We start from the raw sequence: 26,641 nt of genomic DNA on the forward strand, positions 1-26,641 counted from the left end.
CTATATCGCTCTGACCTAAAACAGCTTCTTGTCTCGGTCTGTGGTACCAACCTAACCCCAGCTCCAACCCTCCCTCACCCAACCTTCCTGAGCAGTCCCACTCCCCTAGCCCCTCCTCCCCTACGCCAGCCCTCCCTCAACCCTATCCCATTTCCCCAGGTCTGTCCCGTTCCCAGTTCACACATAGTACCAGTGAAGACTGAGGGGTTAGTGAGTTACAGCCAGTCTCCTGCGGTAGGTAAGCAACACTCTCACACACAGTGGAAGCCAAGCAGAGCAGTGCAGCACAGATTAGCAAACAGGAAGACAGCTAACGGCCAACAGAACCAGAGAGAAAGAGATGGAGAGAAACCGTGAGAAAGAGAGTTGATCTGGTGGTAGATGAAGTAACAGTGTGTGTGTGTGTGTGTGTGTGTGTGTGTGTGTGGTGTGTGTGTGCGTGCGTGTGTGTATACCTTCAGGTCCCTCCTCTCCAGGTGCAGCAGTTCAGAGCCTCTGATGTCATGGCGTGTGAAGGTATCTCTGTACTCTCCCAGACTGAGCTGCTCCAGCCAGACTCCTACCTCCTCTGTACCCCATCGCTCCACTACACACATAAGCAGTGCACAGAGCAAGAATGTGCTCACTCAGTGTCTGAGACCCTCTCTCCCACACACACATCCACACGCACACACACTCATGTATACACACACAATCAGAGAGAGGAAATCAAAATAGAGGGAAGGGAAGACAGGAAGAGGAGGAGAGGAAGAAAGGAAGGGAGAGAGGGAAGAGGCTGCGGCAGCGGCTGGCGGAAAAGAGGAGGAGTTAGCATAGATGTTGGAGGTTGGTTGGTCGGAAACGGCTGTGGCCAATGGCCTTCCACAGAGGCTAAGGGCATGCAGGTTATCCACCAATCAGAACACAGACGTACAGGAAGTAGGAGGGAGAAGGATGGCGGAAGCCTGTGCAACCTGATGGAACGCCCCACCCAATCCCTGCCCTTCCTCACTGTGGGCGGGATTAACACTCCCAACCAATCAGACGGGGTCCTGAAGCAGAAGACCGGCCAACCCCTGGCGTTCTATTTGTATGCATTATATGGGCTCTTATTTCACCCCAAAACAATCTAATCTAGATTGAAGAGTGCAGCTACAGCATACAATAAAAATGGCTGGTTTTCATGTTGAATTGGTAGTAATATTCATAAACAAATGTAGTCAATGTTCTGTTGTATCAGTCGTCATGAAGGAGAAATTGTGTTCTGAAACAGTTTTTGGCCCTGCGTCCAGCCCCCTCCCCCTGTCTTTGGCCTTGGTTTGTGACTGCTGTAAACATGTAAACAGGTGGATGAGACCATGAACAGAAGGAAGAGGGGTGCTCTTGGATGGATGGGTCAGACTGAGGACCAGACCAGACGGAAATCACAGAGACAATCCCTGACACCACACTGGGTGATTATAATGCATTACAAGCACAAAATGTAGGCCACATAGATACCTTAAAGATCTTAGATGTAACTTAAAAGTATACAACTCTGTATGTGTGCTGCGTACACTCTTAGAAAAAAAGGGTTCCAAAAGGGTTCCTCGGCTGTCCCAATAGGGTAACCCTCTTGATTCCAGATAGAATAATTTTGGGTTCCATGTAGAACTCTCTGTGGAAAGGGTTCTACCTGAAATTCAAAAGGGTTCTACCTGGAGCCAAAAAGGGCTATTTCAAAAGTGATCCTCTGGGGAAATCCGAATAACCCATTCAGGTTCTAGATGGCACCATTTACTGTATATCTTTAGCCTGTGGAGAGAGACAAAAAAGACGAAGATTTACCTGACTGAGGGTTGGTCTTCTTGGTAGCTTTCTCTTTCTTGAACTTTGGCACAATTCTGAACATGCTGCTACGACTGTTGCTCTTGCCATACTCTAACGAGGGGTCCTGAGAGGGACACGGGTGTAGGATTAGAAGTGTGTGTAATCTCACCTCATCTTCAATAGGTTGCAATATATGGTATAACCAGGGAAAATATACACTGCTCAAAAAAATAAAGGGAACACTAAAATAACACATCGTAGATCTGAATGAATGAAATATTCTTATTAAATACTTTTTTCTTTACATAGTTGAATGTGCTGACAACAAAATCACACAAAAATTATCAATGGAAATCAAATTTATCAACCCAATTAAAGTGGAAAACCACACTACAGGCTGATCAAACTTTGATGTAATGTCCTTAAAACAAGTCAAAATGACGCTCAGTAGTGTGTGTGGCCTCCACGTGCCTGTATGACCTCCCTACAACGCCTGGGCATGCTCCTGATGAGGTGGCGCGTGGTCTCTTGAGGGATCTCCTCCCAGACTTGGACTAAAGCATCCGCCAACTCCTGGACAGTCTGTGGTGCAACGTGGCGTTGATGGATGGAGCGAGACATGATGTCCCAGATGTGCTCAATTGGATTCAGGTCTGGGGAATGGGCAGGCCAGTCCATAGCATCAATGCCTTCCTCTTGCACACACTCCAGCCACATGAGGTCTAGCATTGTCTTGCATTAGGAGGAACCCAGGGCCAACCGCACCAGCATATGGTCTCACAAGTTGGTCTGAGGATCTCATCTCGGTACCTAATGGCAGTCAGGCTACCTCTGGCGAGCACATGGAGGGCTGTGCGGCCCCCCCAAAGAAATGCCACCCCACACCATGACTGACCCACAGCCAAACCGGTCATGCTGGAGTATGTTGCAGGCAGAAGAACGTTCTCCACAGCGTCTCCAGACTGTCACGTCTGTCACATGTGCTCAGTGTGCACCTACTTTTTCTGTGAAGAGCACAGGGCGCCAGTGGAGAATATGCCAATCTTGGTGTTCTCTGGCAAATGAAAAACGTCCTGCACGGTGTTGGGCTGTAAGCACGACCCCCACCTGTGGATGTCGGGCCCTCATACCACCCTCACGGAGTCTGTTTCTGACCGTTTGAGCAGACACATGCATATTTGTGGCCTGCTGGAGGTCCTTTTGCAGGGCTCTGGCAGTGCTCCTCCTGCTCCTCCTTGCACAAAGGCAGAGGTAGCGGTCCTGCAGCTGGGTTGTTGCCCTCCTACGGCCTTCTCCACGTCTGCTGATGTACTGGCCTGTCTCCTGGTAGCGCCTCCATGCTTTGGACACTACCCTGACAGACACAGCAAACCTTATTGTCACAGCTCGCATTGATGTCCCATCCTGGATGAGCTGCACTACCTGAGCCACTTGTGTGGGTTGTAGACTTGGTCTCATGCTACCACTAGAGTGAAAGCACCACCAGCATTCAAAAGTGACCAAAACATCAGCCAGGAAGCATAGGAACTGAGAACTGGTCTGTGGTCCCCACCTGCAGACCCACTCCTTTATTGGGGGTGTCTTGCTAATTGCTTATAATTTCCACCTGTTGTCTATTCCATTTGCACAACAGCATGTGAAATTTATTGTCAATCAGTGTTGCTTCCTAAGTGGGCAGTTTGATTTCACAGCAGTGTGATTGACTTGGAGTTACATTGTGTTGTTTAAGTGTATTTTTTTGAGCAGTGTACTAGTGTGTATTATCTAAACACATCTTCAATAGGCTGCGATGTTTACATTTGATTTATTTAACCTTTATTTAACTAGGCAAGTCAGTTAAGAACAAATTCTTATTTAGAATGACGGCCTACCCTGGCCAAACCCTCCCGTAACCCGGACGACGCTGGGCAAATTGTGCGCCGCCCTATGGGACTTCCAATCACGGCCGGTTGTGATACAGCCTGGATTCAAACCAGGGTCTGTAGAATGCATCTAGCACTGAGATGCAGTGCCTTAGACCGCTGCTCCACACAAATATGGTTTAAACAGGGAATATCTACTAGTATGTGTAATCTCACCTCATCTTCATTAGGCTGCAGTATATGGTATAACCAGGGAATATCTACAAGTTTGCCTAGCTCCATCTCCACACTCTGCAGAGCACTGGATAAAGACTCTTCATCTGAGGGTTCCAGTTGCTGTGGATACACACACACACACACACACACACACACACACACACACACACACACACACACACACACACACACACACACACACACACACACACACACACACACACACACACACACACACACACACACACACACACACACACACACACACACACACACAAACACACAGGAGTTGGTATGAAGAAGATAAACACATATTCTCTACACAGAATGTGAGTAAGATGAGGTTGCCCTGAGACGCTGATCTAAGGTCAGTCTTGATTTTCCCTCTTAATGGTTATTGTTAGAATACGGAAAGGCTGAACTGATCATAGACGTTGCTTAGCCTCCTAGATTGTAACTCACCAGTGATACCCGTCCCACCAGAAGGGATTCAGTCTCGTTGTGTAAAGCCTTCACATTGCTGGCTACTTCTATAGCAGTGTTCCTGGCCATACTCTGTGTTCAAGGCAATACAAACAAACACGATATTAGACAGCTGGAATCACAGACAGTCTTCACATCACAGACAGTCCTCACCTCACACACAGTCCTCACATCACACAAAGTCCTCACCTCACACACAGTCCTCACCTCACACACAGTCCTCACCTCACACACAGTCCTCACCTCACACACAGTCCTCACCTCACACACAGTCCTCACCTCACACACAGTCCTCACCTCACACACAGTCCTCACCTCACACACAGTCCTCACATCACACACAGTCCTCACATCACACACAGTCCTCACCTCACACACAGTCCTCACCTCACACACAGTCCTCACATCACACACAGTCCTCACATCACACACAGTCCTCACCTCACACACAGTCCTCACATCACACACAGTCCTCACCTCACACACAGTCCTCACCTCACACACAGTCCTCACCTCACACACAGTCCTCACATCACACACAGTCCTCACCTCACACACAGTCCTCACCTCACACACAGTCCTCACCTCACACACAGTCCTCACCTCACACACAGTCCTCACATCACACACAGTCCTCACCTCACACACAGTCCTCACATCACACACAGTCCTCACATCACACACAGTCCTCACATCACACACAGTCCTCACATCACACACAGTCCTCACCTCACACACAGTCCTCACCCTACACACAGTCCTCACCTCACACACAGTCCTCACATCACACACAGTCCTCACCTCACACACAGTCCTCACCTCACACACAGTCCTCACCTCACACACAGTCCTCACCTCACACACAGTCCTCACATCACACAGTCCTCACATCACACACAGTCCTCACCTCACACACAGTCCTCACCTCACACACAGTCCTCACATCACACACAGTCCTCACATCACACACAGTCCTCACATCACACACAGTCCTCACATCACACACAGTCCTCACATCACACACAGTCCTCACATCACACACAGTCCTCACATCACACACAGTCCTCACATCACACACAGTCCTCACCTCACACACAGTCCTCACATCACACACAGTCCTCACATCACACACAGTCCTCACATCACACACAGTCCTCACATCACACACAGTCCTCACATCACACACAGTCCTCACATCACACACAGTCCTCACCTCACACTCATATCACTCATATATCACTCCTCATATGACTCCTCATATCCCTCATCATATGACTCCTCACATCACATGACTCCTCACATCACTCCTCACATCACATGACTCCTCACATCACACACAGTCCTCACATCACACACAGTCCTCACATCACACACAGTCCTCACATCACACACAGTCCTCACCTCACACACAGTCCTCACATCACACACAGTCCTCACATCACACACAGTCCTCACATCACACACAGTCCTCACCTCACACTCATATCACTCATATATCACTCCTCATATGACTCCTCATATCCCTCATCATATGACTCCTCACATCACATGACTCCTCACATCACTCCTCACATCATATGACTCCTCACATCACTCCTCACATCATATGACTCCTCACATCACTCCTCACATCACATCACTCCTCACATCACTCCTCCTCACATGACTCCTCACATGACTCCTCACATGACTCCTCACATCACTCCTCATATCCTCTTGATGATGTCTAACCTCGGCTAACTTGGGGTGTGTCTTGTTGATGGCGTGTGATGAGGCGTTGACGGCGTGAGCCAGCTCCTGCTCTAAAAGCCCATTGGTCTTGGCTGCCTCACAGATCCTGTGATTGGACAAGGGGAGAGGTCAGAGGGCATCATTCGGATTGCTGACTGGACAGAGTGTTTACAGATATAGTATTCAAGATAACAGTGTAAAAAGGAATAAAAGGTGGTGTGTGTGTGTGTGTGTGTGTGTGTGTGTATATATACCTGGTGATGAGATCGTCTGCAGCGCGGGCAACCAGCTGTACGAGGGCCACCTCCTCCTCAGTGGCCAGGTCCACAGACTGCTGGGAGTAAAGGTGAGACCGCAAGGGCAGCTTGTCATACTTCAGCTTGTCCTCCCACGACTTCAGAGTGTTCTCAAACGCCTGCACATGGAGACACAGGGAGGAGACACATGGAGGGACACATGGAGGAGACACAGGGAGGAGACACAGGGAGGGACACATGGAGGAGACACAGGGAGGAGACACATGGAGGGACACATGGAGGAGACACAGGGAGGAGACACAGGGAGGGACACATGGAGGAGACACAGGGAGGGACACAGTGAGGGACACATGGAGGAGACACAGGGAGGAGACACAGGGAGGAGACACATGGAGGGACACATGGAGGAGACACAGGGAGGAGACACAGGGAGGGACACATGGAGGAGACACAGGGAGGAACACAGTGAGGGACACATGGAGGAGACACAGGGAGGAGACACAGGGAGGGACACATGGAGGAGACACAGGGAGGGGACACAGGGAGGGACACATGGAGGAGACACAGGGAGGAGACACAGGGAGGAGACACATGGAGGGACACATGGAGGAGACACAGGGAGGAGACACAGGGAGGGACACATGGAGGAGACACAGGGAGGGACACATGGAGACAGGGAGGAACACAGGGAGGAGACACAGGGAGGGACACATGGAGGAGACACAGGGAGGAGACACAGGGAGGGACACATGGAGGAGACACAGGGAGGGACACATGGAGACAGGGAGGAACACAGGGAGGAGACACAGGGAGGGACACAGGGAGGGACACATGGAGGAGACACAGGGATGGACACATGGAGACAGGGAGGAACACAGGGAGGAACACAGGGAGGAACACAGTGAGGGACACATGGAGGAGACACAGGGAGGAGACACAGGGAGGGACACAGGTAGGAGACACAGGGAAGGACACAGGGAGGGACCACAGGGAGGAGACACAGGGAGGGGCACAGGGAGGAGACACAGGGAGGAGACACATGGAGACACAGGGAGGGGAACAGGGAGGGACACAGGGAGGAGACACAGGAAGGAAAGGAATTAACATCCACAGAGACACAGACCAAGACAGAGACAGAAAGAGAGACAGACAGAGACAGAAACAGAGAGAGACAGAAACAGAGAGAGAAAGGGACAGAAACAGAGAGACAGAGACAGAAAGAGAGACAGACAAAGACAGAAACAGAGAGAGACAGGGACAGAGAGAGAGACAGACAGAGACAGAAACAGAGAGAAACCGAGACAAAGACAGGAACAGAGAGACAAAGACAGAAACAGAGAGAGACAGAGACAGAAACAGAGAGAGACAGAAACAGAGAGAGACAGAAACAGAGAGAGACAGAAACAGAGAGAGACAGAAACAGAGAGAGACAGAAACAGAGAGAGACAGAAACAGAGAGAGACAGAAACAGAAACAGAGAGACAGAGACAGAAACAGAGAGAGACAGAGACAGAAACAGAGAGAGACAGTGACAGAAACAGAGAGAGTCAGACAGAAACAGAGACAAAGGCAGGAACAGGAACAGTCAGAAACAGAGAGAGACAGACAGAGACAGAAACAGAGAGAGACAGGGACAGAAACAGAGAGAGACAGAGACAGAAACAGAGAGAGACAGACAGAGACAGAAACAGACAGAGACAGAAACAAAGAGAAACCGAGACAAAGACAGGAACAGAGAGAGAAAGGGACAGAAACAGAGAGAGACAGGGACAGAAACAGAGAGAGAGAGACAGACAGAAACAGAGAGAGACAGGGACAGAAACAGTCAGAAACAGAGAGAGAGAGACAGACAGAAACAGAGAGAGACAGGGACAGAAACAGAGAGAGACAGACAGAGACAGAAACAAAACAGAGAAACAGAGACAAAGACAGGAACAGAGTCAGAGACAGGGCATACAGTAACAGAGAGAGACAGTGACAGAAACAGAGAGAGACAGAGACAGAAACAGAGAGAGACAGAGACAGGAACAGAGAGAGACAGTGCAGACAGTAACAGAGAGAGACAGTGACAGAAACAGAGAGAGACAGTGACAGAAACAGAGAGAGACAGAGACAGTGACAGAAACAGAGAGAGACAGTGACAGAAACAGAGAGAGACAGTGACAGAAACAGAGAGAGACAGAGACAGGAACAGGAACAGAGTCAGAGACAGGGCATACAGTAACAGAGAGAGACAGTGACAGAAACAGAGAGAGACAGTGACAGAAACAGAGAGAGACAGAGACAGGAACAGAGAGAGACAGAGACAGAGTCAGAGACAGAAACAGAGAGAGACAGTGACAGAAACAGAGAGAGACAGTGACAGAAACAGAGAGAGACAGAGACAGTAACAGAGAGAGACAGTGACAGAAACAGAGAGAGACAGTGACAGAAACAGAGAGAGACAGAGACAGAAACAGAGAGAGACAGTGACAGAAACAGAGAGAGACAGTGACAGAAACAGAGAGAGACAGAGACAGTGACAGAAACAGAGAGAGACAGTGACAGAAACAGAGAGAGACAGAGACAGTGACAGAAACAGAGAGAGACAGTGACAGTAACAGAGAGAGACAGAGACAGGAACAGGAACAGAGTCAGAGACAGGGCATACAGTAACAGAGAGAGACAGAGACAGTAACAGAGAGAGACAGAGACAGGAACAGGAACAGAGTCAGAGACAGGGCATACAGTAACAGAGAGAGACAGTGACAGAAACAGAGAGAGACAGTGACAGAAACAGAGAGAGACAGAGACAGAAACAGAGAGAGAGAGACAGAAACAGAGTCAGAGACAGAAACAGTAACAGAGAGACAGTGACAGAAACAGAGAGAGACAGTGACAGAAACAGAGAGAGACAGTGACAGAAACAGAGAGAGACAGTGACAGAAACAGAGAGAGACAGTGACAGAAACAGAGAGAGACAGTGACAGAAACAGAGAGAGACAGAGACAGGAACAGGAACAGAGTCAGAGACAGGGCATACAGTAACAGAGAGAGACAGTGACAGAAACAGAGAGAGACAGTGACAGAAACAGAGAGAGACAGAGACAGTAACAGAGAGAGACAGTGACAGAAACAGAGAGAGACAGTGACAGTAACAGAGAGAGACAGTGACAGAAACAGAGAGAGACAGAGACAGGAACAGGAACAGAGTCAGAGACAGGGCATACAGTAACAGAGAGAGACAGTGACAGAAACAGAGAGAGACAGTGACAGGAACAGAGAGAGACAGTGACAGAAACAGAGAGAGACAGTGACAGAAACAGAGAGAGAGAGAGACAGGAACAGAGAGAGACAGTGACAGAAACAGAGAGAGACAGAGACAGGAACAGGAACAGAGTCAGAGACAGGGCATACAGTAACAGAGAGAGACAGTGACAGAAACAGAGAGAGACAGTGACAGAAACAGAGAGAGACAGAGACAGGGCATACAGTAACAGAGTCAGAGACAGTGACAGTAACAGAGAGAGACAGTGACAGAAACAGAGAGAGACAGTGACAGAAACAGAGAGAGACAGAGACAGGAACAGGAACAGAGTCAGAGACAGGAACAGTAACAGAGAGAGACAGTGACAGTAACAGAGAGAGACAGTGACAGAAACAGAGAGAGACAGTGACAGAAACAGAGAGAGACAGAGACAGGAACAGGAACAGAGTCAGAGACAGGAACAGTAACAGAGAGAGACAGTGACAGAAACAGAGAGAGACAGTGACAGAAACAGAGAGAGACAGAGACAGGAACAGGAACAGAGTCAGAGACAGGAACAGTAACAGAGAGAGACAGTGACAGAAACAGAGAGAGACAGTGACAGAAACAGAGAGAGACAGAGACAGAAACAGAGAGAGACAGAGACAGGAACAGGAACAGAGTCAGAGACAGGAACAGTAACAGAGAGAGACAGTGACAGTAACAGAGAGAGACAGTGACAGAAACAGAGAGAGACAGTGACAGAAACAGAGAGAGACAGTGACAGAAACAGAGAGAGACAGTGACAGAAACAGAGAGAGACAGTGACAGAAACAGAGAGAGACAGTGACAGAAACAGAGAGAGACAGTGACAGAAACAGAGAGAGACAGTGACAGAAACAGAGAGAGACAGTGACAGAAACAGAGAGACAGTGACAGTAACAGAGAGAGACAGTGACAGAAACAGAGAGAGACAGTGACAGAAACAGAGAGAGACAGTGACAGTAACAGAGAGAGACAGTGACAGAAACAGAGAGAGACAGGGACAGTAACAGAGAGAGACAGTGACAGAAACAGAGAGAGACAGAGACAGAAACAGAGAGAGACAGAGACAGGAACAGTAACAGAGAGAGACAGTGACAGTAACAGAGTCAGAGACAGGAACACGAACAGAGTCAGAGACAGGAACAGTAACAGAGAGAGACAGTGACAGTAACAGAGAGAGTCAGAGACAGGAACAGTAACAGAGAGAGACAGAGACAGGAACAGGAACAGAGTCAGAGACAGGAACAGAGAGAGACAGAGACAGGAACAGGAACAGAGTCAGAGACAGGAACAGAGAGAGACAGAGACAGGAACAGAACAGAGAGACAGAGACAGGAACAGGAACAGAGACAGAGACAGGAACAGAGAGAGACAGAGACAGGAACAGGAACAGAGTCAGAGACAGGAACAGAGAGAGACAGAGACAGGAACAGGAACAGAGTCAGAGACAGGGCATACAGTAACAGAACAGAACAGACAGAGACAGTAACAGAGAGAGACAGTGACAGTAACAGAAGAGTCAGAGACAGGAACAGGAACAGAGTCAGAGACAGGAACAGAGAGAGAGTCAGTGACAGGAACAGGAACAGAGTCAGAGACAGGATACAGTAACAGAGAGAGACAGGAACAGTAACAGAGAGAGACAGTGAACAGTAACAGAGAACAGGAACAGACAGTGACAGTAACAGAGAGAGACAGAGACAGTAACAGAGAGAGACAGTGACAGAAACAGAGAGAGACAGTGACAGAAACAGAGAGAGACAGAGACAGGAACAGAGAGAGACAGTGACAGAAACAGAACAGAGAGCCAGAGACAGGAACAGAGAGAGAGACAGAGACAGGAACAGAACAGTAACAGAGAGAGACAGGAACAGTAACAGACAGGAACAGGAACAGAGACAGAGACAGAAACAGAACAGAGACAGTGACAGAAACAGAGAGAGACAGTGACAGAAACAGAAGAGACAGAGACAGGAACAGGAACAGAGTCAGAGACAGGGCATAACAGTAACAGAGAGAGACAGTGACAGAAACAGAGAGAGTCAGAGACAGGAACAGGAACAGAGTCAGAGACAGGGCATACAGTAACAGAGAGAGACAGTGACAGAAACAGAGAGAGACAGTGACAGAAACAGAGAGAGACAGAGACAGAAACAGAGAGAGACAGAGACAGGAACAGGAACAGAGTCAGAGACAGGAACAGAGAGAGACAGAGACAGGAACAGGAACAGAGAGAGACAGAGACAGGAACAGGAACAGAGTCAGAGACAGGAACAGAGAGAGACAGAGACAGGAACAGGAACAGAGAGAGACAGAGACAGGAACAGGAACAGAGAGAGACAGAGACAGGAACAGGAACAGAGAGAGACAGAGACAGGAACAGGAACAGAGTCAGAGACAGGAACAGGAACAGAGTCAGAGACAGGAACAGGAACAGAGTCAGAGACAGGAACAGACAGAGTCAGAGACAGGAACAGAGAGAGACAGAGACAGGAACAGGAACAGAGAGAGACAGTGACAGGAACAGGAACAGAGAGAGACAGAGACAGGAACAGGAACAGAGTCAGAGAGAGGAACAGTAACAGTAACAGAGAGAGTCAGAGACAGGAACAGGAACAGAGTCAGAGAGAGGAACAGTAACAGTTTAAGATCGGATTCAATCCATATTGCAGAAGATCAGCGTTAGAGTTTGATATAAATTTAAAGGCAATTTTCCCATGTTTGCAGAGATCGCGTTCATGGTAAACACTGTACATGCCGGTTCAATCCCCCCCAAAAGACATAACATTTTAACATGGACCTTCCGCGGTACTTCCACAATAGGGATTGAATCCAGCTCTGATTCCCTCCCCATATCATCTCCATTGACTATTGGTCCTCTTTCTCACCCTGTCCCTGGTCAACATCTGGGCTCTGTTCTTGTGTTGGATCTTAATGACTCCAGGAGGTTGTACCCAGGCCTCTCCGTCCACTTGGATAGGAACACCCTCCTCTCCCAGGATAGTGATCTTCACTGAGCGACACTGAGAGTGGAGGAAATAGTCATTGGCTGAAAGACAACAGTAGAGTAAAGGCAGTGTGTGTGTGTGTGTGTGTGTTTGTGTGTTTGTGAGTGAGTGTGCGTGTGTGTGTGTTTGTTACCTGTGCTATGCGGTGGTGTTGCAGTTTGATGACTCTGGACACAGCCATCTGCATACTGCCAAACACTGCTACCACCTCCAGGATTTTATCATCAAACGACGGGGCACAGAATATCTAAACACGCACACACGCACACACACACACACACACACACACACACACACACACACACACACACACACACACACACACACACACACACACACACACACACACACACACACACACACACACACACGGGTTAAAACACAATGACCACAGTTACAGTACATTGCTCTAAAGCAGGGCTGCCCAATCATGGTGCTGAAGGGCAAAAACACATTTCTACCTTGTCCTCACCTGGTGTCCTAAATTATTCCCTTATTAGAACCAGAAGTGTTTCGACCCTCTGGGACCGAAACAAGCTCTGCTTTAGAGCATGTTAATGACACGTATTGTGTGTGTAGGGGGGAATTATTTGTGCATACATTATCCTTATCCTCATCATCACCATCATAACCATCTTAACTATCATCATAATCATCATCACCATCACCATCATCATCATCATCATAACCATCATCATAACCACCATCACCATCATCATCACCATCATCATAACCATCATCATAACTATCATCATAACTATCATCATAATCATCATCATAACCATCATCATTCTCATCTTAACCATAACCATCATGACCATCATAACCATCATCGTCATCACCATCATCATAACTATCATCATAATCATCATCATAACCATCATCATCATCATTATCATCTTAACCATCACCATCATCACCATCATAACCATCATCAACATCATCATCATAACCATCATCAACATCATCATCATAACCATCATCAACATCACCATCATCATAACCATCACCATCATAACCATCATCAACATCATCATCATAACCATCATCAACATCATCATCATAACCATCATCAACATCATCATCCTAAATATCACCTGTAGTGGAAATCCATCCATCAAGTCCATCTTTAATTATATGAGCTCCATCACAACCCTGTGACTCTCAGATTAATTCAGTGTCTATAAATGAATTCTCTGAGAGTTCTTACACATTGCAACTGAGATCCTGTGGTCCTTCTGTAGCTCAGTTGGTAGAGCATGGCGCTTGTAATGCCAGGGTAGTGGGTTTGATTCCCGGGACCACCCATACGTAGAATGTATGCACACATGACTGTAAGTCGCTTTGGATAAAAGCGTCTGCTAAATGGCATATATATACATATATATATATATCCTTTATAGCAAAGACACACATAGCCAGACAGCATTGGCTATAAATTATCGTTCAGCTTTGTCTCCTAAACTATGTTCTTATCTCGTTCTATGGTACCAAAACAAACCGCCGACCGCCGAGCACCGCCCGAACAGGCAGGAGAGCCAACTTCGGCGGAAGTCGTGACACTACCCAAGACCTTAATCTCTGGCGATTCATTCTTGGATGCCACTATTGCACGATGTATTGTCTGTCACCCCCAAAACAGAAGACAATTGCATTGGTAGCATTTGTTTTATTTTTTAGGTATCAACTTAAATTTCCCTGTATATATTAAAGGGTAAATCAGCAGTCTCTACATCCATTTTGAATGATATGAGGCCATTGATTCTTGAGGAATATAACTTAGAAATGCCTTGTGAGATGCCTAAGACAGTGCTACAGGGAGACAGGACGGACAGCTGATCGCTCTCGCAGTGGCAGACCACGTGTAACAACACCTGCACTGGATTGGTACATCTGAACATCACACCTGCGGGACAGGTACAGGATGGTAACAACAGCTGCCTGAGTTACACCAGGAACACACAATCCCTCCATCAGTGCTCAGACTGTCTGCAGTAGGCTGAGAGAGGCTGGACTGAGGGCTTGTTGGGCTGTTGAAAGGCAGGTCCTCACCGGACATCACCGGCAACAACGTCGCCCATGGGCACGAACCCACCGTCGCGGACCAGACAGGACTGGCAAAATTGCTCTTCACTGACGAGTTTATCATCAAAGGAATGAGCATTACACCTGTAATCGATCCCGCCTGTACTTTGGAGCGGGATCAATTTGGAAGTGGAGGGTCTGGGGCGGTGCGTCACAGCATCACAGCTTGCTGTCATTGCAGGTAATCTCAATGCTGTGTGTTACAGCCTACATGTGGTACCCTTCCTGTAGGCTCATCCTGACATGACCCTCCAGCATGACAATGCCACCAGCCATACTGCTCATTCTGTGTGTGATTTCCTGCAAGACAGGAATGTCAGTGTTCTGCCATAGCCAGCGAAGAGCCCGGATCTCAACCCCATTGAGCACATCTGGGATCTGTTGGATCGGAGGGTGAGGGCTAGGGCCATTCACCCCCAGACATGTCTGGGAAATTGCAGGTGCCTTGGTGGAAGAGTGGGGTAACATCTCACAGCAAGACACTTCACATCTGGAGCAGTCCATGAAGAGGAGATGCACTGCATTACTTTACGCAGCTGGTGGACACACCAGATATGTGACTGTTACTTTTGATTTTGACCCCCCTGTTCAGGGACACATTATTCCACTTCTGTTAGTCACATGTAATATAATAATATATAATATAATAATATATGCCATTTAGCTGACGCTTTTATCCAAAGCGACTTACAGTCATGTGTGCATACATTCTACGTATGGGTGGTCCCGGGAATCGAACCCACTACCCTGGCGTTACAAGCGCCATGCTCTACCAACTGAGCCACAGAAACATGTGAAACATCTTCAGTTTTTGTCCCAGTTGTTGAATTTTGTTATGTTAATACAATTATTTACACATGTTGAGTTTGCTGAAAATAAACACAGTTGACAGTGAGAGGACGTTTCTTTCTTTTTTAGTTTATTATAGATACTCAGTTTTATTAGTTGTATTAGTAGTTGTAGCAGTAGTTTTATTAGTTGTATTGGTAGTTGTAGCAGTAGTTTATTAGTTGTATTAGTAGTTGTAGCTGTAGTTTTATTAGTTGTATTAGTAGTTGTAGCAGTAGTTTTATTAGTTGTATTGGTAGTTGTAGCAGTAGTTTATTAGTTGTATTCGTAGTTGTATTAGTAGTTGTTATTAGTTGTATTAGTAGTTGTAGCAGTAGTTTTATTAGTTGTATTAGTAGTTGTAGCAGTAGTTTATTAGTTGTATTCGTAGTTGTATTAGTAGTTGTTATTAGTTGTATTAGTAGTTGTAGCAGTAGTTGTATTAGTAGTTGTAGCAGTAGTTTTATTAGTTGTATTAGTAGTTTTATTAGTTGTATTAGTAGTTGTAGCAGTAGTTTATGAGTTGTATTAGTAGTTTTATTATTTGTATTAGTAGTTGTAGCAGTAGTTTATTAGTTGTATTAGTAGTTGTAGCAGTAGTTTTATTAGTTGTATTAGTAGTTGTAGCAGTAGTTTATTAGTTGTATTAGTAGTTTTATTAGTTGTATTAGTAGTTGTAGCAGTAGTTTTATTAGTTGTATTAGTAGTTGTAGCAGTCGTTTATTAGTTGTATTAGTAGTTGTAGCAGTAGTTTTATTTGTTGTATTAGTAGTTGTAGCAGTAGTTTTATTAGTTGTATTAGTAGTTGTAGCAGTAGTTTTATTAGTTGTATTAGTAGTTGTAGCAGTAGTTTTATTAGTTGTATTAGTAGTTGTAGCATCACAACCATCATCATCATCATTACCATCATCATTACCATAACCATAGTTATTACCATCTTCATTACCATAATCATAGTCATCATCATCATTACCATTATCATTACCATAACCATAGTCATCATCATCATTACCATCATCATTAACATCATTGTTACAATAACCATAGTCATCACCATTATCATTACCATAACCATAGTCATCACCATCATTACCATCATCATTACCATAACCATAGTCATCACCATCATTACCATAACCATAGTCATCACCATCATTACCATCATCATTACCATAACCATAGTCATTACCATAACCATAGTCATCACCATCATTACCATAACCATAGTCATCACAATCATTACCATCATCACAACCATCATCATCATTACCATAACCATAGTCATCACCATCATTACCATCATCATTACCATAACCATAGTCATCATCATCATCATTACCATAACCATAGTCATCACCATCATTACCATAACCATAGTCATCACAATCATTACCATCATCACAACCATCATCATCATTACCATAACCATAGTCATCACCATCATTACCATCATCATTACCATAACCATAGTCATCATCATCATTACCATAACCATAGTCATCACAATCATTACTGTCATCACAACCATCCTCATCATTACCATAACATAGTCATCACCATCATTACCATCAACATTACCATAACCATAGTCATCATCATCACTTATCTCCCTGACATTTTATTCACCTCCAAATCGTCTAGTGAGAACAGGGGAGGTTAGAGTTTAGATTAGAGACTCTGGAGTGAAAGGTTCCTCTGACTTGATATTGATCTCTCTGTCCACACTGTCCATGATTAGGTCAATGTAATGATGAATCAGACATCATTGTACTACAACATTCCTCTGCTCTGATCCACTCATAAATGCCTCTTTAAAGCAGATCTGTACTAGTTAGCTCCATGCACGTCAAAGGCTCAGAGAGGCTGTGATCTATTGTACTGTAGTTTAGAGTAATAGCACTAGGTGAAGCTCTACTCACAATAACACACCCTTCATTGAGTCCTATGTGACATCAAATAAAATAAAATAAAATTGTATTTGTCAAATGCGTTGAATACAACAGGTATAGTAGACCTCACAGTGAAATGCTGAATACAACAGGTGTAGTAGACCTTACAGTGAAATGCTGAATACAACAGGTGTAGTAGACCTCACAGTGAAATGCTGAATACAACAGGTGTAGTAGACCTTACAGTGAAATGCTGAATACAACAGGTGTAGTAGACCTCACAGTGAAATGCTGAATACAACAGGTGTAGTAGACCTTACAGTGAAATGCTGAATACAACAGGTGTGTAGACCTTACAGTGAAATGCTGAATACAACAGGTGTAGTAGACCTTACAGTGAAATGCTGAATACAACAGGTGTAGTAGACCTCACAGTGAAATGCTGAATACAACAGGTGTAGTAGACCTCACAGTGAAATGCTGAATACAACAGGTGTAGTAGACCTTACAGTGAAATGCTGAATACAACAGGTGTAGTAGACCTTACAGTGAAATGCTGAATACAACAGGTGTAGTAGACCTGACAGTGAAATGCTGAATACAACAGGTGTAGTAGACCTCACAGTGAAATGCTGAATACAACAGGTGTAGTAGACCTTACAGTGAAATGCTGAATACAACAGGTGTAGTAGACCTTACAGTGAAATGCTGAATACAACAGGTGTAGTAGACCTTACAGTGAAATGCTGAATATAACAGGTGTAGTAGACCTTACAGTGAAATGCTGAATACAACAGGTGTAGTAGACCTGACAGTGAAATGCTGAATACAACAGGTGTAGTAGACCTTACAGTGAAATGCTGAATACAACAGGTGTAGTAGACCTTACAGTGAAATGCTGAATATAACAGGTGTAGTAGACCTTACAGTGAAATGCTGAATACAACAGGTGTAGTAGACCTTACAGTGAAATGCTGAATACAACAGGTGTAGTAGACCTTACAGTGAAATGCTGAATACAACAGGTGTAGTAGACCTTACAGTGAAATGCTGAATACAACAGGTGTAGTAGACCTCACAGTGAAATGCTGAATACAACAGGTGTAGTAGACCTCACAGTGAAATGCTGAATACAACAGGTGTAGTAGACCTTACAGTGAAATGCTGAATACAACAGGTGTAGTAGACCTTACAGTGAAATGCTGAATACAACAGGTGTAGTAGACCTTACAGTGAAATACTGAATACAACAGATGTAGACTGTAAAGTGAAATGCTGAATACAACAGGTGTAGTAGACCTCACAGTGAAATGCTGAATACAACAGGTGTAGTAGACCTTACAGTGAAATGCTGAATACAACAGGTGTAGTAGACCTCACAGTGAAATGCTGAATACTACAGGTGTAGTAGACCTTACAGTGAAATGCTGAATACAACAGGTGTAGTAGACCTTACAGTGAAATGCTGAATACAACAGGTGTAGTAGACCTTACAGTGAAATGCTGAATACAACAGGTGTAGTAGACCTTACAGTGAAATGCTGAATACAACAGGTGTAGTAGACCTTACAGTGAAATGCTGAATACAACAGGTGTAGTAGACCTTACAGTGAAATGCTGAATACAACAGGTGTAGTAGACCTTACAGTGAAATGCTGAATACAACAGGTGTAGTAGACCTTACAGTGAAATTCTGAATACAACAGGTGTAGTAGACCTTACAGTGAAATGCTGAATACAACAGGTGTAGTAGACCTTACAGTGAAATACTGAATACAACAGATGTAGACTGTAAGTGAAATGCTGAATACAACAGGTGTAGTAGACCTCACAGTGAAATGCTGAATACAACAGGTGTAGTAGACCTTACAGTGAAATGCTGAATACAACAGGTGTAGTAGACCTCACAGTGAAATGCTGAATACTACAGGTGTAGTAGACCTTACAGTGAAATGCTGAATACAACAGGTGTAGTAGACCTTACAGTGAAATGCTGAATACAACAGGTGTAGTAGACCTTACAGTGAAATGCTGAATATAACAGGTGTAGTAGACCTTACAGTGAAATGCTGAATACAACAGGTGTAGTAGACCTTACAGTGAAATGCTGAATACAACAGGTGTAGTAGACCTTACAGTGAAATGCTGAATACAACAGGTGTAGTAGACCTTACAGTGAAATGCTGAATACAACAGGTGTAGTAGACCTTACAGTGAAATGCTGAATACAACAGGTGTAGTAGACCTTACAGTGAAATGCTGAATACAACAGGTGTAGTAGACCTCACAGTGAAATGCTGAATACAACAGGTGTAGTAGACCTTACAGTGAAATGCTGAATACAACAGGTGTAGTAGACCTTACAGTGAAATGCTGAATACAACAGGTGTAGTAGACCTTACAGTGAAATGCTGAATACAACAGGTGTAGTAGACCTTACAGTGAAATGCTGAATACAACAGGTGTAGTAGACCTTACAGTGAAATGCTGAATACAACAGGTGTAGTAGACCTTACAGTGAAATGCGGAATACAACAGGTGTAGTAGACCTTACAGTGAAATGCTGAATACAACAGGTGTAGTAGACCTCACAGTGAAATGCTGAATACAACAGGTGTAGTAGACCTTACAGTGAAATGCTGAATACAACAGGTGTAGTAGACCTTACAGTGAAATGCTGAATACAACAGGTGTAGTAGACCTTACAGTGAAATGCTGAATACAACAGATGTAGACTGTAAAGTGAAATGCTGAATACAACAGATGTAGACTGTTAACCCACATGACTAATGCCATACTCTGAACAGACAGTTAACCCACATGACTAATGCCATACTCTGTACAGGCAGTTAACCCACATGACTAATGCCATACTCTGAACAGGCAGTTAACCCACATGACTAATGCCATACTCTGAACAGGCAGTTAACCCACATGACTAATGCCATACTCTGAACAGACAGTTAACCCACATGACTAATGCCATACTCTGAACAGACAGTTAACCCACATGACTAATGCCATACTCTGAACAGACAGTTAACCCACATGACTAATGCAATACTCTGAACAGGCAGTTAACCCACATGACTAATGCCATACTCTGAACAGGCAGTTAACCCACATGACTAATGCCATACTCTGAACAGGCAGTTAACCCACATGACTAATGCCATACTTTGAACAGGCAGTTTACCCACATGACTAATGCCATACTCTGAACAGGCAGTTAACCCATGACTAATGCCATACTCTGAACTAAGGCAGTTAACCCACATGACTAATGCCATACTCTGAACAGGCAGTTAACCCACATGACTAATGCCATACTCTGAACAGGCAGTTAACCCACATGACTAATGCCATACTCTGAACAGGCAGTTAACCCACATGACTAATGCCATACTCTGAACAGGCAGTTAACCCACATGACTAATGCCATACTCTGAACAGGCAGTTAACCCACATGACTAATGCCATACTCTGAACAGGCAGTTAACCCACATGACTAATGCCATACTCTGAACAGGCAGTTAACCCACATGACTAATGCCATACTCTGAACAGGCAGTTAACCCAATGACTAATGCCATACTCTGAACAGGCAGTTAACCCACATGACTAATGCCATACTCTGAACAGGCAGTTAACCCACATGACTAATGCCATACTCTGAACAGGCAGTTAACCCACATGACTAATGCCATACTCTGAACAGGCAGTTAACCCACATGACTAATGCCATACTCTGAACAGGCAGTTAACCCCCACATGACTAATGCCATACTCTGAACAGGCAGTTAACCCACATGACTAATGCCATACTCTGAACAGGCAGTTAACCCACATGACTAATGCCATACTCTGAACAGGCAGTTAACCCACATGACTAATGCCATACTCTGAACAGGCAGTTAACCCACATGACTAATGCCATACTCTGAACAGGCAGTTAACCCACATGACTAATGCCATACTCTGAACAGGCAGTTAACCCACATGACTAATGCCATACTCTGAACAGGCAGTTAACCCACATGACTAATGCCATACTCTGAACAGGCAGTTAACCCACATGACTAATGCCATACTCTGAACAGGCAGTTAACCCACATGACTAATGCCATACTCTGAACAGGTGTTAACCCACATGACTAATGCCATACTCTGAACAGGCAGTTAACCCATGACTAATGCCATACTCTGAACAGGCAGTTAACCCACATGACTAATGCCATACTCTGAACAGGCAGTTAACCCACATGACTAATGCCATACTCTGAACAGGCAGTTAACCCACATGACTAATGCCATACTCTGAACAGGCAGTTAACCCACATGACTAATGCCATACATGACTAATGCAGGGCAGGCAGTTAACCCACATGACTAATGCCATACTCTGAACAGGCAGTTAACCCACATGACTAATGCCATACTCTGAACAGGCAGTTAACCCACATGACTAATGCCATACTCTGAACAGGCAGTTAACCCATGACTAATGCCATACTCTGAACAGGCAGTTAACCCACATGACTAATGCCATACTCTGAACAGGCAGTTAACCCACATGACTGAACAACAGGCAGTTAACCCACATGACTAATGCCATACTCTGAACAGGCAGTTAACCCACATGACTAATGCCATACTCTGAACAGGCCCAGTTAACCCACATGACTAATGCCATACTCTGAACAGGCAGTTAACCCACATGACTAATGCCATACTCTGAACAGGCAGTTAACCCACATGACTAATGCCATACTCTGAACAGGCAGTTAACCCACATGACTAATGCCATACTCTGAACAGGCAGTTAACCCACATGACTAATGCCATACTCTGAACAGAACAGACAGTTAACCCACATGACTAATGCCATACTCTGAACAGGCAGTTAACCCACATGACTAATGCCATACTCTGAACAGGCAGTTAACCCACATGACTAATGCCATACTCTGAACAGGCAGTTAACCCACATGACTAATGCCATACTCTGAACAGGCAGTTAACCCACATGACTAATGCCATACTCTGAACAGGCAGTTAACCCACATGACTAATGCCATACTCTGAACAGGCAGTTAACCCACATGACTAATGCCATACTCTGAACAGACAGTTAACCCACATGACTAATGCCATACTCTGAACAGACAGTTAACCCACATGACTAATGCCATACTCTGAACAGGCAGTTAACCCACATGACTAATGCCATACTCTGAACAGGCAGTTAACCCACATGACTAATGCCATACTCTGAACAGGCAGTTAACCCACATGACTAATGCCATACTCTGAACAGGCAGTTAACCCACATGACTAATGCCATACTCTGAACAGGCAGTTAACCCACATGACTAATGCCATACTCTGAACAGGCAGTTAACCCACATGACTAATGCCATACTCTGAACAGACAGTTAACCCACATGACTAATGCCATACTCTGAACAGGCAGTTAACCCACATGACTAATGCCATACTCTGAACAGGCACAGTTAACCCACATGACTAATGCCATACTCTGAACAGACAGTTAACCCACATGACTAATGCCATACTCTGAACAGGCAGTTAACCCACATGACTAATGCCATACTCTGAACAGGCCCACATGACTAATGTTAACCCACATGACTAATGCCATACTCTGAACAGGCAGTTAACCCACATGACTAATGCCATACTCTGAACAGGCAGTTAACCCACATGACTAATGCCATACTCTGAACAGGCAGTTAACCCACATGACTAATGCCATACTCTGAACAGGCAGTTAACCCACATGACTAATGCCATACTCTGAACAGACAGTTAACCCACATGACTAATGCCATACTCTGAACAGGCAGTTAACCCACATGACTAATGCCATACTCTGAACAGGCAGTTAACCCACATGACTAATGCCATACTCTGAACAGGCAGTTAACCCACATGACTAATGCCATACTCTGAACAGGCAGTTAACCCACATGACTAATGCCATACTCTGAACAGGCAGTTAACCCACATGACTAATGCCATACTCTGAACAGGCAGTTAACCCACATGACTAATGCCATACTCTGAACAGGCAGTTAACCCACATGACTAATGCCATACTCTGAACAGGCAGTTAACCCACATGACTAATGCCATACTCTGAACAGGCAGTTAACCCACATGACTAATGCCATACTCTGAACAGGCAGTTAACCCACATGACTAATGCCATACTCTGAACAGGCAGTTAACCCACATGACTAATGCCATACTCTGAACAGGCAGTTAACCCACATGACTAATGCCATACTCTGAACAGGCAGTTAACCCACATGACTAATGCCATACTCTGAACAGGCAGTTAACCCACATGACTAATGCCATACTCTGAACAGGCAGTTAACCCACATGACTAATGCCATACTCTGAACAGGCAGTTAACCCACATGACTAATGCCATACTCTGAACAGGCAGTTAACCCACATGACTAATGCCATACTCTGAACAGGCAGTTAACCCACATGACTAATGCCATACTCTGAACAGGCAGTTAACCCACATGACTAATGCCATACTCTGAACAGGCAGTTAACCCACATGACTAATGCCATACTCTGAACAGGCAGTTAACCCACATGACTAATGCCATACTCTGAACAGGCAGTTAACCCACATGACTAATGCCATACTCTGAACAGGCAGTTAACCCACATGACTAATGCCATACTCTGAACAGGCAGTTAACCCACATGACTAATGCCATACTCTGAACAGGCAGTTAACCCACATGACTAATGCCATACTCTGAACAGGCAGTTAACCCACATGACTAATGCCATACTCTGAACAGGCAGTTAACCCACATGACTAATGCCATACTCTGAACAGGCAGTTAACCCACATGACTAATGCCATACTCTGAACAGGCAGTTAACCCACATGACTAATGCCATACTCTGCCATACTCTGAACAGGCAGTTAACCCACATGACTAATGCCATACTCTGAACAGGCAGTTAACCCACATGACTAATGCCATACTCTGAACAGGCAGTTAACCCACATGACTAATGCCATACTCTGAACAGGCAGTTAACCCACATGACTAATGCCATACTCTGAACAGGCAGTTAACCCACATGACTAATGCCATACTCTGAACAGGCAGTTAACCCACATGACTAATGCCATACTCTGAACAGGCAGTTAACCCACATGACTAATGCCATACTCTGAACAGGCAGTTAACCCACATGACTAATGCCATACTCTGAACAGGCAGTTAACCCACATGACTAATGCCATACTCTGAACAGGCAGTTAACCCACATGACTAATGCCATACTCTGAACAGGCAGTTAACCCACATGACTAATGCCATACTCTGAACAGGCAGTTAACCCACATGACTAATGCCATACTCTGAACAGGCAGTTAACCCACATGACTAATGCCATACTCTGAACAGGCAGTTAACCCACATGACTAATGCCATACTCTGAACAGACAGTTAACCCACATGACTAATGCCATACTCTGAACAGACAGTTAACCCACATGACTAATGCCATACTCTGAACAGAACAGCAGTTAACCCACATGACTAATGCCATACTCTGAACTGAACAGACAGTTAACCCACATGACTAATGCCATACTCTGAACAGGCAGTTAACCCACATGACTAATGCCATACTCTGAACAGGCAGTTAACCCACATGACTAATGCCATACTCTGAACAGACAGTTAACCCACATGACTAATGCCATACTCTGAACAGGCAGTTAACCCACATGACTAATGCCATACTCTGAACAGGCAGTTAACCCACATGACTAATGCCATACTCTGAACAGACAGTTAACCCACATGACTAATGCCATACTCTGAACAGACAGTTAACCCACATGACTAATGCCATACTCTGAACAGGCAGTTAACCCACATGACTAATGCCATACTCTGAACAGGCAGTTAACCCACATGACTAATGCCATACTCTGAACAGACAGTTAACCCACATGACTAATGCCATACACTGAACAGACAGTTAACCCACATGACTAATGCCATACTCTGAACAGACAGTTAACCCACATGACTAATGCCATACTCTGAACAGGCAGTTAACCCACATGACTAATGCCATACTCTGAACAGACAGTTAACCCACATGACTAATGCCATACTCTGAACAGACAGTTAACCCACATGACTAATGCCATACTCTGAACAGACAGTTAACCCACATGACTAATGCCATACACTGAACAGACAGTTAACCCACATGACTAATGCCATACTCTGAACAGACAGTTAACCCACATGACTAATGCCATACTCTGAACAGACAGTTAACCCACATGACTAATGCCATACACTGAACAGACAGTTAACCCACATGACTAATGCCATACACTGAACAGACAGTTAACCCACATGACTAATGCCATACTCTGAACAGGCAGTTAACCCACATGACTAATGCCATACACTGAACAGACAGTTAACCCACATGACTAATGCCATACTCTGAACAGACAGTTAACCCACATGACTAATGCCATACTCTGAACAGGCAGTTAACCCACATGACTAATGCCATACTCTGAACAGACAGTTAACCCACATGACTAATGCCATACTCTGAACAGACAGTTAACCCACATGACTAATGCCATACTCTGAACAGACAGTTAACCCACATGACTAATGCCATACTCTGAACAGACAGTTAACCCACATGACTAATGCCATACTCTGAACAGACAGTTAACCCACATGACTAATGCCATACTCTGAACAGACAGTTAACCCACATGACTAATGCCATACTCTGAACAGGCAGTTAACCCACATGACTAATGCCATACTCTGAACAGGCAGTTAACCCACATGACTAATGCCATACACTGAACAGACAGTTAACCCACATGACTAATGCCATACTCTGAACAGACCCAGACTAATGCCATTAACCCACATGACTAATGCCATACTCTGAACAGGCAGTTAACCCACATGACTAATGCCATACTCTGAACAGGCAGTTAACCCACATGACTAATGCCATACACTGAACAGACAGTTAACCCACATGACTAATGCCATACTCTGAACAGACAGTTAACCCACATGACTAATGCCATACTCTGAACAGGCAGTTAACCCACATGACTAATGCAATAGTCTGAACAAGGCAGTTAACCCACATGACTAAT

At 45.0% G+C, this 26,641-nt stretch overlaps 1 protein-coding gene across 1 annotated transcript in view; it reads right to left on the reverse strand.

Annotated features, from left to right (window-relative positions):
• LOC118371360 (diacylglycerol kinase eta-like) overlaps nt 1–26,641 on the reverse strand; it is a 203,899-nt gene that overhangs the window by 16,236 nt on the left and 161,022 nt on the right. The window contains 8 exon segments of the mRNA XM_052493069.1: nt 456–586; nt 1,807–1,912; nt 3,867–3,986; nt 4,329–4,421; nt 6,081–6,186; nt 6,335–6,495; nt 12,497–12,631; nt 12,750–12,863. Coding sequence (XP_052349029.1) covers nt 456–586; nt 1,807–1,912; nt 3,867–3,986; nt 4,329–4,421; nt 6,081–6,186; nt 6,335–6,495; nt 12,497–12,631; nt 12,750–12,863 — 966 coding nt within the window.

This window comes from Oncorhynchus keta, chromosome 34 (genome assembly GCF_023373465.1).
Source record: "Oncorhynchus keta strain PuntledgeMale-10-30-2019 chromosome 34, Oket_V2, whole genome shotgun sequence".
NCBI classification, from domain to species: domain Eukaryota; kingdom Metazoa; phylum Chordata; class Actinopteri; order Salmoniformes; family Salmonidae; genus Oncorhynchus; species Oncorhynchus keta.